Below are 15,024 nucleotides of genomic sequence, written 5' to 3' on the forward strand. Positions count from 1 at the left end.
TTTCAGATACATCTACCACCGAGTCTTTACATCAAAGCAGCAAAAATAAAAACTGAGCTGAGTAACAAGGAAATTTCATCGTGTGATATTAGCTGCATATTTAAGAGGTCATATACAGAGGACATTGATGGTCGTGTGTGCAGTGGCACCCCCGAGGTGCATATCAGTAACATCTTCCAAGCATCAAAGCATCAACTGGTGTATTGTACTGTATGTGTAAACAAACTAAGCGGCCCCTAAAGCAAAGCCATACCAACCCACCAGAGCTTCAAAAGTTTCCTGCAAGCTGTAGGAAGCAGGTGAAAAAATAGAAGTGCGATGAACTTTGACCTCGGGTGCACACTTGTTGACTGATGTTTCACACCGGGGTCGCCTTTTCCCTCAGCAGCGTTCTTGAAGAGGAGCAGGCCTGTGTGTGAGTATATATGTGTGTGTGTGCATGCATAGTCCCCAGGGAGATCATCCCCATCTCCCTTTGAAGGCTCTGTGCTATAGAGCTGTTTTCATACAGCACCGGCCATGGGTTTCCTGTCTCAGCTGACCCCTTGTCTTCTCTCGGACACTTCAGAAAAACTTCTGAGCACAAACACCTTTCTCCTATTAACTACAGAAGCTACAAGGTGAGAGAGGAGGCAAAGGGGGTTTTGAACCTCGTAGTGCCATCTCACTAAGGAACAAAGAGATGGGTATTAAAAAAAACACAAACACGATAACCACATCAACCGCCAGTGGTCAACACATAGCAGCTGATGCCTCTCACAGTCAGTCAGTGTGCGGAGTAAAGACTGTCCTGTGGTCCTGTTCAAACTAAAGCTCTTGGTCCAAACTAACGGCTCATCTTAACAAAGAAGACAGTTAATGTAACTTAATCCTAAACGAAGAACAAGTCACTCATTTCCACAAATTTGACTGTACTAACTCTTATTTCAAGTACTGGTGATTTAGCTCCAGTTTGTTGCCTTAAATCATTTCTTCACTTGGTTTGAGAAAAGGAAATTTGAATTCAATTCATAGACAAAAACCAAAAACCATGGATACTGACTTAACTTTGACAAACTTCAAACTACATTTATTATTGCTTTAATTATCAGAGAGAAACAAATCATGGGAAATGTAAGTTGTGTGGCTTATCTAGTGCAGTTATTGAGACATTGCAGACTGCAGCTGACCAGTATTCCAACAACTGCATGTGTACATTTAGCACATTTTGGACTGTTTATCAGTGTTTAAGCAACCATTTCATGAAAGGGACAGTTTTGTTCATCTGAGGGGGCATTTAAGACTGAGTAAAAATAAATGTTTACTCGCCATATAATGCACACAGATGCATGGTATAATAACAATTGTAGTGCAAGATCTGTCGAATGTAAATCTATAAGTGACAATGAACATTATCCAGCAGAGGTTTCTGATGAAACTGACAAAGCTGAGGGAGTAGATGAGCAGTTTCAGTATAATCTTGCTGCCTTCTTCTTGAAAAATGATTCTCCATGTATCACAGGGAGCAACACAGGAAATCATTGAGCATCTTGACCAGTTGTTTTTCCTGTTACAACCTGTTGTCAGAGAATCTGTAATCAGGGTCCTGAAAAAAAAAACAAAAAACATAACTGGCCCTTTACTAACACACTGGTGAGCGAGATAGTCCAGACAATTTCAGAGAGTAATGTTTTGCTGAAATCTGTTTCCTATGAAAGACCACTGTCTACAGCTAAGAGAAGAAACTCATATTGCAAGGACAGGTTTCCATTTGTTAAACCTGATGAGAACCTGATTGAGTTATACAGTAGACCTATGTCTGTGCCTATTCTGACATCTCATCGCAGCTGTGATCAGGGAAAAAAAAAAAACAGATGTGCTTTAGAAAATCCAAGAAACCACTTTGCAGTTGCCTGGACATTATTTATGATAATGTGATGGTTCCTATTCTCTCAGATGAGGGATAATTATTTATGCTGATGATTTTGAATTTGCAAACCTTGCACAGTTGTGCTATCTCTCTGACCAGCTCTCTTACTTCCATAATATCACAGGATTTCCACCAGACATCCTCCATTACCTGTTTAAAGGAGTGATTCCTGTGGAGTGGAGTTCCCCTCCATCATTCTGATAAAGTTAAAGCCCTCACCCAATTTCACCTACTCAAGAAACAGTTGGTAGGAATGGAAAAGAGAATCACATGCTGATTAGACTGTTACCTGTTTTCATAGGCCTCAGAATCCCAGAAGGGGGGTGCTTGAGGGACTTGAAAGACAGTTGAGCTTGTGCTCTCTCATTCTTTTACAGATAACACCATTCAGTACATGGTCTGTAAGATTCTTTGGTCCCTTGGTAGATCCCTGGACAATGAAATTTGAGTGGAAGCACATAATGTGCATGACATTAACAACTACAGAAGTGTGTTAAAAAGGTTGGCAGAGAGATACCAAAACATGATGGCATTCTGTGTCATCAGCACAATATTTCAGGCTACAAGTACAGTCTTCAAAAGTCAAATCTGTCTTTGTTGAGTCAGTGCCCACTGGTATACACCCACTGATATCGAGCAATACAGACTGTGGCACTGTGAATGGCACAAAACAGGTAACCTTTGAAGGTATAAGGTTTGTGGTTGGTATGTTTGTCCCCACTGAGGAATACATAGCTTTTCTTGAGTTTAAAGAAATCAGGAACATACTGCTTATCAGAAAATAGATCTTTTTACTGAAAAACCACAAGACCCGGTATATTGAGCATGTGTGATCATATGAGCTGAGGTGAAAAAAGAGGCCACACACTGAAGTCTGTGTGTCAGATAATTGATCAAATGCTACTATTTGCCTACAAAGTTTCGGGCAAAAAAATTCTCACCACTAATTGTTTCATTCTGGTGTCTGAGTAATGGAGCAACTCAGCCATCCTCATCATGATTTTGCTGACCTGAGGAAAGCTAAAGGTCTATCTGAAAATGAGGAACAGGTATGAATATTTTAACACACACCTAGGCTTTCACTGGTGTCCTACCTGAATTAACCTTCCACTGTACTTAAAGGAGGATTCATCAGGAGACTTCAAAACTTGCCTCGTGTATCCTGAACTTTCTTGGATACACTGGACAATATATTAAAAGGTACTTTCAATTTTCAACTATAACCATGCATTACAGGATGGCAGAACAAATGTAGGGGTGCAAATGTGACTGTAGTTTTCTCTGTGGAGATGCTAGTGATAAATAAAGCTCCTGGAATAGCTTTGTTATTTGTATTGCAGGTTTCCTTAACACAGTGCAAATGGAAAAGACAGACATTCTGACACTCAGAGTTGTCCTTAATGGCGCCAACACCTGAAAGACTTATTTTTTTCCTCTCAGTCCTGATACTGTAAATGCCCTCATATTTGGGGTGAAAAACAAGTTAAAGCTGACCTATGACCTTCGCTTTTAGTTTCAAGACCCATAATTTGATAATGGCCTGTGCAATGTAGTGAGCATAGAGGACCTAGCCATCCAAGGCAACCATTAAGGTAGTAAGATTAGTTGATTTGAGTTCAACCAGTACAAAGGACACAGTGATACTCTGATAAAAACAGATTCACCAAAGTGTCTTTGCCAGTGACCACATGCCTTCACGTTTCCACTATTCTAAAACGAAATGGAGCATGCTCTAAGAAAGGGTAATTCTAAATTAATGAAAGATCTGGAAACACAACATGAATACAATGGCTGCTGAAATATATAAACTTAAAGCACATCCTAGTAGCAAACAGCTGCAGAGGCCCTTGTGAAAATGGTTTCAAAACTGGCTATGAAAGTTAGGTGAACAGCTTGTGCTTCAAGATGGGCAATTACAGGACCAAACTGAACGGGGCAGACAAGATGTGGCTGCAAATTCAGGAAAGTGCAGCAATTCAGAGGGCGCTGCACCTAGGTCCAACATCAAAAAGACTGGGAAGAGAGGAAGTCAACCTTCTTCCAGGTTATCTCTATGAAGAGATGAAGGACAAACCTAGAGACCTAGAGGCTTGAGATGGTGGAGCAGTTCAAGAAAGCACTGACCGAGAGAGACATGATTCTCATTCATCAACATATGCAGCCCAGCCATGAAGAAATTGTGAATTCAGCTCCTCCTAATGCAGAAGTTAACGACAGATGGCTTGCTCTCTTTTCTGAAGCACAGGTGAGTAAAAACTTGAAAGGGGCACATAAAGAGGGACATACTTATTACCAGAATCAGATCAGCACTACCTGATCTGGATAAAGAACTTAGAAATTAATAACTAACACAAAATGTCTGGTTTTCAAAAACTCTGAAAAACCATTCTTATCCTTGTTTTAGTTAACCTTCTTTGTGATTTTGTTTTTTTTACTGATCTACATAGGCTCACCAATTCAAAATTTTCCTTTTTTTGTCTTTGCTGCTGTTCACAAATATACCCCACAGCTGCTAAAGCTCTACAAAAACAGGAAGACTGGAGGTTTTAGTAAGAAGATGGAGGAACTTTTAATGGTGTGTGAAGGAACAGGTCATGAATAGTTTAACACACACCTAGGCTTTCACTGGTGTCCTACCTGAATTAACCTTCCACTGTACTTAAAGGATGATTTATCAGGAGACTTCAAAACTTGCCTGGTGTTTTGCATTGTCCTTTGCACATATCAATCCCTCATTGCTTTCTTCCATTTAGGAAAGAGAAATCTCTGATCACTGATGCCTACTTAATCATAAAACAAATAAACAACTACAGTACTGATCAATCATGCGAGGACATCCTGAGGACAAGGCATAAATAATATCAACAGGTCTTTTACTCATCTCGTTCTATTACTGAGACAAATTGTTTTCTCTCTTCTCTGTCCGTGTACTGGATTTTATTATTATTGTTTGCACTCGAGCCAACTCAGAAAGCACCGACAATCCAGGGCCTTGGACTTGTTTGTGTCTCTATGATATTGTCACCAACTTGCATGTAAAAATCTGTAAGCAATGATGTAATTGGTGGCTACCCTTTTTTTAAATTCTTCAGTGTTATTAGCTTGGTGATTTGAACTCTCAAACTGGAAATATACTCACTTTCCAGGATGAGTTAGAGGCAACCCAGGAGGAAGCAGTGACTCTGGTGGCAGTGATGGATGAAGAGCGGGTGCCTGAAGATCAGGTTGTACTCTCTCTCTCTCACAAATCTTGTGCAGTGTTTTCACATTTTGTGCACTGCCACTATCACCTGAAAATAACATGGGGTTTTTTGTTAGTTTTTTTTTTTTATATATAGTTGCCAAAATGTAGTCTGTATGATGCCATTTATCCATGTTGAATTGTTTTATATCAGTGTGAATGGTTTCGATCAGAGGCTTTACATAGTTTAACAACCAAAAAAAAAAGGCGCAAGTTTCCCATAGTGTTTTAGTTGAGCATTTGTAAAGTATTTGTATTTGTTTTCCTAAACACTGAAGTGAAATATCAATAAGTAAAGAGTAGTGCTGAGAACATGGAAATGTTTGAACAGTGAAATGTTATGCAACCAATAATAAGTGTTAACCATTCAACTAAATGAACAGTTAAAGATGTTTCAGACATGGTTGTTTATATTGTGTTACTGGAACCAAAAGGATTTAAGGAATCACCTCCCTTAAATAAACTAACATAAATCTGTTAATTTACAAGTAAGTTTGAAGTTGTAGTGTAGAATGTAGTGATAAATCTTAATGGAAGAAAAACAAAAGGGTAGCATTTGTGTAAAAGGGTAGCATTTAAGTTTATGCTACTGAATTCATATAAATCAGGTGACTGAATGGAGCTGATGAAACTGTATTAACCCAAGCTGCTTAAGCTGTGAATACTTAAGTTATTTTTGCTGAATAAAAAAATGAATATATGTTTTGTTTGAGTTGATAAACTCAAATAATTCAAGGCAGTCGGTTTCTTGAGCTCAGGTTTTACAGTGTATAGCAGCTTTTCAGTATAGGAACATTTGGGACTCCTGACAGAAGGCCAACCCAAATAAATTTTACAACAGATTCTGTGGATCCACACATGCATGGTGCTCTGTCCAGCTGACACAATACAGGGTCAGAGATGAAAAGAGGATGGAGTTCACCAAGGATCAGTTCCACATGGCTGTCAAATAGGGCAACAAAACAGCACAGAGCAGATGACCATGTAACCAGCACAGGCATCTAGCACACCTGCCCCAGACACATCTCACACCCATGAAATCAAATTAGATACTTGATACACAAGCAGTCTGTTGCCTGCATGAAAAAAACCTTTTAAAAGAGTTTAAACTACAAAGACAAATAACAGCTGCTTTCCCCTTTTGTTTTCCCTTTTTAAGCAGTGGAAGAGTTTTTTCTTTTTTTTTCTTTTTTACAAAGAACAAAAGTAGAGCCTGATACACAGATCGTGGTCTTTATTTCCAAATGGTACAAAGCCAGAATTAGTCAGATAAAATCATACTGAGTGGAACAATGGAAAGAAAAATATTTTTACGGTGGGCAGGGGTTCCAGTAGGCTCCCTCAGGGCGTGCTGCGTTTAAGCTGGTCCAGTTTGCGTCGCAGCATGTTGTAGTTGTCTCTGGTCCCGGGAGCCTCGGGGTCCAACTTAAGAGACAGCTCATAGTGTTTCTTTGCCAGCTCCAGCTTACCCCAGCGATGATACAGCACAGCTGAGGAAAAACCGAAATGTTCTGTAAGCTGAGAGGCAATGTCAATTCTAATTCTATTTATTTAGAGCATTTAGCACAATATTGCTTCTGCTAAAATGCACAAATATTCTTTTAGCTTTTGAGCACTTCAAATCTCTCGTCTGCTCTGTTAAATATGTGATACAGCCAAAGTTGCAGTAGCCTTACCTAAATTGCCATGGCAACTAGCAGCATTTGGGTTGATTCGAAGAGCGTGAAGGAAGAAGCCCTCTGATTCCTGAGGAGAAAAAAGAAAAACAAACAATAAATTACCTGTACAGGTCAGAGAAATGTACCACTCCTGACTTATAGCAGACACAGAAAATCTTGTAAGGTTTACAATCACCAACGTGCACAAAAAATAATATTCTGAATTGAAATGTTTGTACTATGCTGACTGACCTTGTACTTCTGTAATTTCCCCAGGACGTTGGCCAATGAAAACATGATAGTGTGGTCGTTGGGGAGGAGCTTCAGAGCCTCTCGGCCGATCAACTCTGCTTGACCCAAGTTACCTTGAAGCAAGTGCAAAAAGTATCACACATGAATTTTTAGTGATACACACACCAGACATCATGTCTATAAAATATGGTTAAACAACACAAATGTTACTAAAATTGTGTGTTAACATTCATATGCAGTTAAAAACTCTACAATACACTGGTAATAACAGCTGGTTTACAGAGAATCTGACTGCTTGCTTTATTTGTCAGCAGTGTCTAAAGCAGAGTTTTTCCTTCTCCACACATGGAGGAGCGGTTTAGTCTCCTAATTAAGGTTGAACACAAGGCCCACTGGGTTATTGATCTCTGTCACAGACACGTCTGATGTCTGGCCAGAAATGGAGAAAGAGAAAGAGAAAGAGAAAGAGAGGCAGGCAGGCAGACAGACAGACAGGCAGTCAGTCAGACAGTAAGCCAGACAGACAGAGACAGTCATGTCCTGAGTCATGGCCTGTGCCCTTCAGACGCAGCTTGCCAACATGCGCCTACATATGTGACTGTCTGAGTGCGTCTGCCTAAATCTACACTGATTCTGCCTTTTGTTTGTGTAATGATCAAAAACAAAAGAGGGGGGGTGAACACCAAAGAGAAAAGAATATTCCCATTTCCTTGCTATTTGAAAATGACACCTATTGTTCTTTTTGTTTCTCTTTTTTGTTTGGTGGGGAGCTGGGGAGAGGGGTAGAATTATTTCTGTCAGATTTGGGGAATAAATGCAGTGGGGGGACTCTGAGGGGGCGCTGTTCTGGCTGTGCTTGCCCACGTTTGATCAGGAACATACTGAGCCCTGATTGGACAGTTCCAGTGCCCTCCTGGGAGACTCCGCCCCCGCGGGAGCGGCTTCTGACAAAACGGCTCGAGCGTTTGGAAATCAGAGCATTCTCCACACGGCAGGGAAGAGTGCCTTCAAAACTCACAACACAAAGCTTTAATACATAAATTTCAAGCATTGCTGATTCCTGCTCTTCCGGTCTAATCTTGTTGGCCATTTAGATTTCCTGCCTTTCCAAAATAGCAACGCTTTGTTTCTTGGCTGTTAATGCTGAAACAAACTGCACCCAGGACAGAGAGCTCTTTGAAAATAACGGTGAATCATAAAATTCATTATTATTATAGATGAAATTACTAGTACTTTGTGTTTTCTGTCCAGTATTTACATTACATTATTTGTGTGTGCGCATTTTGTTGCTACCAGTGTTGTCCAGCAGAATGACCATGTTGTTCCAAGCCAGGCTGTGATCAGGTTTCAGGACGGTTGCGTTTCTCCATGCGTTCAGGGCATCAACGTGTCTGTTCTGGTCAGCATACTATCAAGTAAAGAGAGAAAAGTAAAGTAAGCCGTCTCAAATATTTCCCCTCTCTCCACCTATGGCAAAAATCAGCCATTGTAGAGTAGTTATTTCCATAGTTAATTTTGTTCACATTTACAGTATCCAGGTTACAGAAAAGCCCCTTGCACACTGACCATAAGACTTCTCTGAATGTTGCCTCTGGTGTCTTACCAAGCGTCCCAGATTATAGTAGCAGTCTGGGTATTTTTTCCGGAAGCGGATGGCGTTCCAGTAGCTCTGCTCTGCTTCCTCAAATTTCTGCAGGCTGTTCTGAACAATTCCCAGATTCATCCAAGCTGCAGCAAAGTCAGGCCTGCACATATTAAAACATACAATGCCATCAGTTGGAGCTATCAAGTTGAGTCACGGAAATGAAATGATCATCTTTGTGTTACAGAGTACTGTGTTCCTTTGTTTGGACGACGTACTGAATAGAAACGGCTTTGGACAAAAGCTGCTCTGCCTCGATCAGTTCATTCCTCTCCTTCAGGATATTCCCCAGGTTGTTCATGGCATGGACGTAGGTAGGATGTAGCCTGAGAGCCACAGAAAACGTGCAACACAGAGCTAACTTTATTGCTTGCTTGTCAGTAGTTGACTGGACTGCCAATGATTGTGAGGAGACATACCTGACTGCTTCTCTGTAATATCTGATAGCAGCAGTGGTGTTTCCTTTGTCAGCCAGGTTCTTACCGACATTGTAATGGACCTGAGGATTCAGTCATAAACACATAAGGCGTCAGAGTGTGACTTCACACGCTGTAAAGAGGCAGGAAAAGACCTGGATTTTTACCTTGGCATTGAGCGGACAGACAGACAGGGCACTGGTGAAGAGACTTTGCTCTGACCGCCACTGGTGACTGCGGAGAGCACAGCGAGCTACATACACACACAACAGTGCGAGCACCGACACACACAGCAGCTTCTGTAACGAAAAGAAGACATTTAACAACCGTGTCCTGTAAGTCATCATAACGCTTAGGCTTAAAAATAAACTGTCTGTGACTCAGAGTTAATAGCCTGTAAATAAATCTATGTAACACAAGGACACCACCTGCTGCTATCCTCCCTTTATAGATAAGTCATTAGTCATTTCTCATGTCTGGGCCTACTCTGCATCACTGAGCTACTGAAGCATCAAAGTTGCATAAACAGGTGGTTAAATAATAGAGTTTAAAACCAGGACAGTGAGACCCATGGGCTGTAGAAATAGAAAGGTCACTGGGCTGTATCTTTGCTGGAAACTGAGTCCTCATCAAGGTTCGTCGGCACCATGCGGTAGCTCTTACTTTGGTGTGATCTTTTTGGTGCGATTTACAGTAGCTTTACCCTGTATTTGGTCCAGCGAAAGCAGCAATGTCCCAGAGAGTAGGCCAGCAGTAGGCAGTAGCCAGCTGAAGACAGGTAGAGCACTCTCTCAGCAATGACGAAGCCCACCCTGAAAAAAATGTTACAGGCTGGCAGAAAAGGAACCACCAGCAGCACCAGACCCAAGGTCAGTGTCCTGGCAAGGAGAGGAAAAGGCCGCAGATCACAAAAGGATTATCATACAGATGCATGACACTTGTACTGAGAAGAAATTTGGGCTTAAGAAAATGTAGGCTCAATAAAGCACCCCCAAAAACATCTTACACTCAGAGAAACTTTCCTTATGAACCACACACACACAGTTTCTCTAAACCAGCAGAGAATTTTAAAACTCCTCTAACAGCAATCGAGACATGGTGCTCTGGTCACACTGCAGTGGATACGATACAATTTTCATAATCAACTGTAAGTCTAGAGAGGCCAACATGTACTCCATCTCATCTGCAGTGAGTGCGAGATGGCTGTGCTTGCTTACCTCCTTCTCTGGCTGTCCTGCGAGCATAAGGCTTGGCTTATCAAGCCTATCAGGACGCACCAGAGCAGCAGCAGCCACACCATCCTCCAATCAGTGGCTGTCTTAATGAGAGGCACACAGCCCATGGACCAATCAAAACACAGCCACCAGGGACACAGCAGCAGCCAGGCATTCAGAGAGTAGTAGTAATTATAGTTCACTATCTGCCAATCAAAGAGGAACAGGAGGGTTGCAGAATGGAAGAGAGCAGGGAAAGATGAGAGAAGAACAGCATTTCAAATTCAGAATCAAGGTCAATCACTTTTTAAAAATGATAAAAAATTTCTTGTGTCAAACACAATATTAAATGTTTAATTGGATTTACATGATGTACAAATTAAATATGCTTCAGTCAATTTATAATAGCACAGATCCCAAAATATAGCATTAATAATAAAAAAATAACGACCATTTCGAGATGAAATAATGTATACCTTTAGTGAGTGATTAAATGTTGTGTCTCAGGTTAAATAAACTCTGTGAAGAAATCTTACTTACTCTAAGAAATATATTTTCTGCAAAAGAGGCAGGGTTGTCCACTTCAGTGAATGCTGGTGGTCCTGTTCCCATGATCCTCCAGCGTGCATAGAGCATTGAGAGTCCTCCAAGACCCATGAGACCCAATCGTGTTAGCAGTCCCGTTCGTAACATATCACTTACCTGTCAGAAAAATATTACCACTTGTCACTGACGAATAAAAATCCATGCTCGTTAGTTGCTTTCAAGCACTGTTTCATCGTCACAATGCACGGAAATCCATACTGCCTTACTTAAACAATATATGTGATGTGACATTAATCATACAAGGCAGTGCATAATTTATGACATGGAACAAGGGGGAGGGTGTATGAACTGTAACTCACATTGAGTGGATTCTTCCTAAGAAGTAGCCTCTGGCTGAGTTCATACACATTAACATTACAGATCAGGAGGACATCAAAGGCTGCATTCACACCCTGAAGGAAAATACATAAGAGAAGGAAGGAGGAATGGCATTTAAATTTTATATAGGTCAGCAACAAAATGGTTCTTTAACTCACATCATACATGCAAAAAACATGAGACTTTTTCACATAAGCGATGACATGAAATAAAATAAGCCAGTATGTCTTGTTTCACATAGGATTATTTATTGTGTATCTCTGATGAAGTCTCATTTAAACATTGTTACCGGTGATGAAATGGAAGCAAAATGGATTTACAAAAAGACTTACCAAGACTGTGATGCCTTGTTCTTTACAGAGCATTGCTGCAGCACACAGCAAGAGGCTGACCGCAACCCACTGGACAGAAAACCTGTCATCTCTGTCACTCCCTGAGAACACAAAGCCAAGATTAAGTTGCTTATGGACAATTAAAGCTTAAAATGTAGGTATTTACAGCTGCAGTTGAAAAACAAGCAGTTCCACAATGTTGATCGATTCTGTCACTATATTTTGCATTTACATTACAGTATAAGACAAAGGGTAAACAAAAAGAGTAACACTCTGTGTTAGATACCTACCCCTGTTGAAAGCTTTGCAGTAGGTGAGGAAAGAGAGCTGGAAGAACAGAGCACATAAAAGGTCTGCTCGGCCCACTATACCAGCCACCTTATTGAGATGGAGAGGGAAACGAGAGAGAAAGAGCGAAACAATAAAAGATGTGGCAGAAAAAGTTAAACTACCGGGCAAACAGTATTATGATATGCATCCTTTTGTAAGTGATTGCATCTTCCACGTCATATTTTGTTCTGCATCCGGTTACAAATGGAGTTATTATAGAATGGCTTATTAACAGATGTAGAAAGACTCTCTCATTAGCAGCATGGCCTGTTGGTGTGTCTGTTCTATACAGTGTGTGGGTACAGTATGTTTGGAATCCTGGGGTAGTCTGCTTTGATACATACAGCAGGCCTAAGCCAAGAGTCTGCCTGCCTCCCACCCCCCAGGTCTCACCCAGTTCTTGCCCTGCATGATTAAAGACAATGGAGAGGGGGAATAGCTGCCTTCCAGCCAGGCTTCGCAGCAAACACACACGTGCTTGCAGGTCAATAAGCAACCCAGCACAGCTAATAGACAGGCCGTGCTACCACACAGTATCTCTGACCCTGCACTCCCAGCTGAGACAGACCTTTTGTTCTTGGCATGGGACCACTGCATATTTAGTATCAAAACCTCTGGACTGGTATGTCAAGATGCCATGATAGCATTGCTTTAGGGAACCCATGTTGTTACAAAAAGTTTATTCTGTAGCCCAGTATCATAACCAGCTACCATATCTCAGTGGGCTGGGGACTGTGACTTTTCATTTACATGGCACACAAATATCACATAGAGAACATTGTTTTCACCTAAAACTTCTGCTTACAATATTCCTAAGCGTTTTGCCAATTAAGCGACATCTGTTTCACTGTGTCAACATGCAGAAGAACACAAGGTTTTACTTCATGGTCTGTTTGCAGTCACATGTAAAAGGACACTTCAGTGTGGTCACCCACTGTGTAAAAAAATGGACGCAACAAGAGTATGAAATGCAATGAGTTTAAGGAGGGGAAAACAATGGAGGGGGCAACAGTTGCGCACGTTTGTTCCAGTGTCATTGTTCCGTCACGCTGTACTGCAAGGAGGGGAGGTGTTAAAATGGACCTTCCAATCCAAGCCCGTACTAAACTATCCACATTTTATCTTTAACCACACACACCATTACTTACTAGTGTAATGACTGTGTAACCCCGCATTTAAGTCTAGTGCTGTGCATCCTGTCACACTGCTTGATTTGTTTGAGGTTACCATGAGATTGGAACACGTAACAATTCTGCTGTACTTGTCAGAAATGAAGAACAAACTTTGTTGAACTTGATTCTGAAGTCTGCTTACGCTTTCTGTGTGGACTGGGTGTGCAGCAAAGAGGAGGGCAGCAAGTAGAGACGTCTTGGGGGCGTTGTTCAGGATCCTATCCTTCTCATCATAAGCCAGTCCACCAATCAGTATAGCAAACACATCGATCATGAGGGCAGATATGACGGCATGGAGGATGATGTTCAGCACATGGAAGCCAACAGGGTGCAGGCCCCCTGCCAAGAGGTAGTTCAGCCTGCAAGAACAAGAGGGGGAAATAACTAATGAGGGACATACAGTAGGTGAGGGACAGGAGTTCAAGTGACCAAATGCAAGTCCCATTAGCATGATTACAAGCATTTCACACTGACGTTAAAGTGTGAGTATGAGTTCATATAATAAATATGAGTCCTTACCTAAATGTAAGGACAGTGAGAGGTCGGTAGGATTTGTGACTAGAGTTGCTACTCAAGTTGCTTCCCCAGAAGTCATTGGTCCAGATGTTGTTCAGTGGCGTTGTTGGTTTCAAGTCCTACCACACAGATGCAAAATCAGACTGACCTGTGCAGGATAATTGCTTTTAACACTGACTATATATTGTATTTATTGTATAAATTACCTTGTTGTTGACGATTGCCTCCGAATCGTCAAACACAAACTCCCCGTCATAGCTGTTAATGAAGCACAGGAGTGCCACCAGGGCAACTGTGACCTTGGCCTGGACAGGAGCAAGCTTTGGCAGGGGTATTTGGTGATCCCAATAAACTTCAGACAATGCCATGATGCACTGGGTCTTTGGTCATTCTCTCACAGCAGGTGGAGGAGGATGGGTGCAGGCACACACAGTCATACTGTGTCAGCTGCTATAAATGCTATCTAAATCATGGGCTGTAAAAACTGATAGCTGACTGAATAATAAAATCACGCTCTTTATACACTGGATGGATTCATACCTTATCTTTTGAGAGACATGATGTGAGAGGTCACCCTGTCTTGTGTAACTCCCATGTTAGCTGCCCTACCGGCTGGCTAACTAGTAAACGTAAACGTTAACCCGGTGAAAGAGGCGAGGATTGTGTCTGCAAACCAACCTGGTGATTAGCTTTACACTTTGTAATAGTGAGGCGAAACAATTACTTTGTCACAGGCGATTACATGACGGTGTAACGTGAAGGGTACTCTGGAATTTAGCAAGCTAATAAAGCGTGACTTTAGCATGTCTTGTTAGCGGGTGCTATTCCCATTACTGCACAGCCTAAACGTGACGACGCGCGGGAATGGACTGTATCGATAACACGCGCTATATGCTCGAAATATTTTGCCGACAACTGAAGATTTTCATTCGCATAAAGCAGACACGGCGAGGTGCAGACGGTGAACTGGTTGCTGTAAACAAATGTACACGCTCAGACTCCAGCACTTCCCTGTTTAGCGTCACTATCACATGGTCATTTTAAACCAATAGTTGACGAGAAGCTCAGTGTACAAGTTGGAAAGTGTGAACAAACGCCCTTCTTCATTTCTCCCAAGGAGACCTGGAGCCCATCAAACTCCTTCTACCAACTGGAAGTAAGTCTGTTTTTACGTGCTTCATCCTCCCCCCGGAATAACTTACAGTTGATTTTGAAGCTTCATACTCTGATGGCGTTACTTCTTTTAATGTCCAGATAGAAAGCTGTAAAAACAATTTAGTTCAGACGTATAGAAGGCCTTATAGGTCATATTTTTAATCCTTCATATTTCACTTAATTTCGTTTTCCTGGCAATGGATGTCCGGTGTTTTTCATTCTCAGGTATATGGTTCTCATTAAAACAGAAATAAATAAAAATA

At 41.4% G+C, this 15,024-nt stretch overlaps 1 protein-coding gene across 2 annotated transcripts; it reads right to left on the minus strand.

Annotated features, from left to right (window-relative positions):
• Positions 1–1,058: 1,058 nt before the first annotated feature.
• tmtc4 (transmembrane O-mannosyltransferase targeting cadherins 4) lies at positions 1,059–14,629 on the minus strand. 2 transcript variants are annotated; one of them, XR_001963861.2, is made up of 19 exons: positions 13,813–14,629; positions 13,610–13,725; positions 13,233–13,449; positions 11,879–11,966; positions 11,589–11,689; positions 11,238–11,330; positions 10,873–11,034; positions 10,336–10,538; positions 9,822–9,996; positions 9,286–9,417; positions 9,122–9,201; positions 8,921–9,028; positions 8,664–8,805; positions 8,354–8,468; positions 7,061–7,173; positions 6,827–6,896; positions 6,465–6,640; positions 5,049–5,199; positions 1,059–1,585 (listed from the first exon to the last, which is right to left on the minus strand). XR_001963861.2 is itself a non-coding variant. In XM_018702633.2 (17 exons), the coding sequence occupies exons 1-17, from the start codon at positions 13,972–13,974 to the stop codon at positions 6,492–6,494; spliced, it is 2,226 nt and encodes a 741-aa protein (XP_018558149.1). In that variant the 5' UTR covers positions 13,975–14,629; the 3' UTR covers positions 6,370–6,491. The 2 variants fall into 2 exon arrangements, 1 of the variants encoding a protein (XP_018558149.1); XM_018702633.2 differs by lacking the exons at positions 1,059–1,585; positions 5,049–5,199 and having other exon boundaries at positions 6,370–6,640.
• Positions 14,630–15,024: the final 395 nt, after the last annotated feature.

This window comes from Lates calcarifer, linkage group LG1 (assembly GCF_001640805.2).
Source record: "Lates calcarifer isolate ASB-BC8 linkage group LG1, TLL_Latcal_v3, whole genome shotgun sequence".
NCBI classification, from domain to species: domain Eukaryota; kingdom Metazoa; phylum Chordata; class Actinopteri; family Centropomidae; genus Lates; species Lates calcarifer.

Excerpts from the sequence above, each read along its gene's own strand:
- tmtc4 (XM_018702633.2), bottom strand. The coding sequence starts at position 13,974 with ATGGCATTGTCTGAAGTTTATTGGGATCACCAAATACCCCTGCCAAAG. Across the intron at positions 11,690-11,878 it reads CTGCAAAGCTTTCAACAGGG|GGAGTGACAGAGATGACAGG; the intron begins GTAGGTATCTAA and ends TTGTGTTCTCAG. Across the intron at positions 9,202-9,285 it reads TCTGTCCGCTCAATGCCAAG|GTCCATTACAATGTCGGTAA; the intron begins GTAAAAATCCAG and ends CTGAATCCTCAG.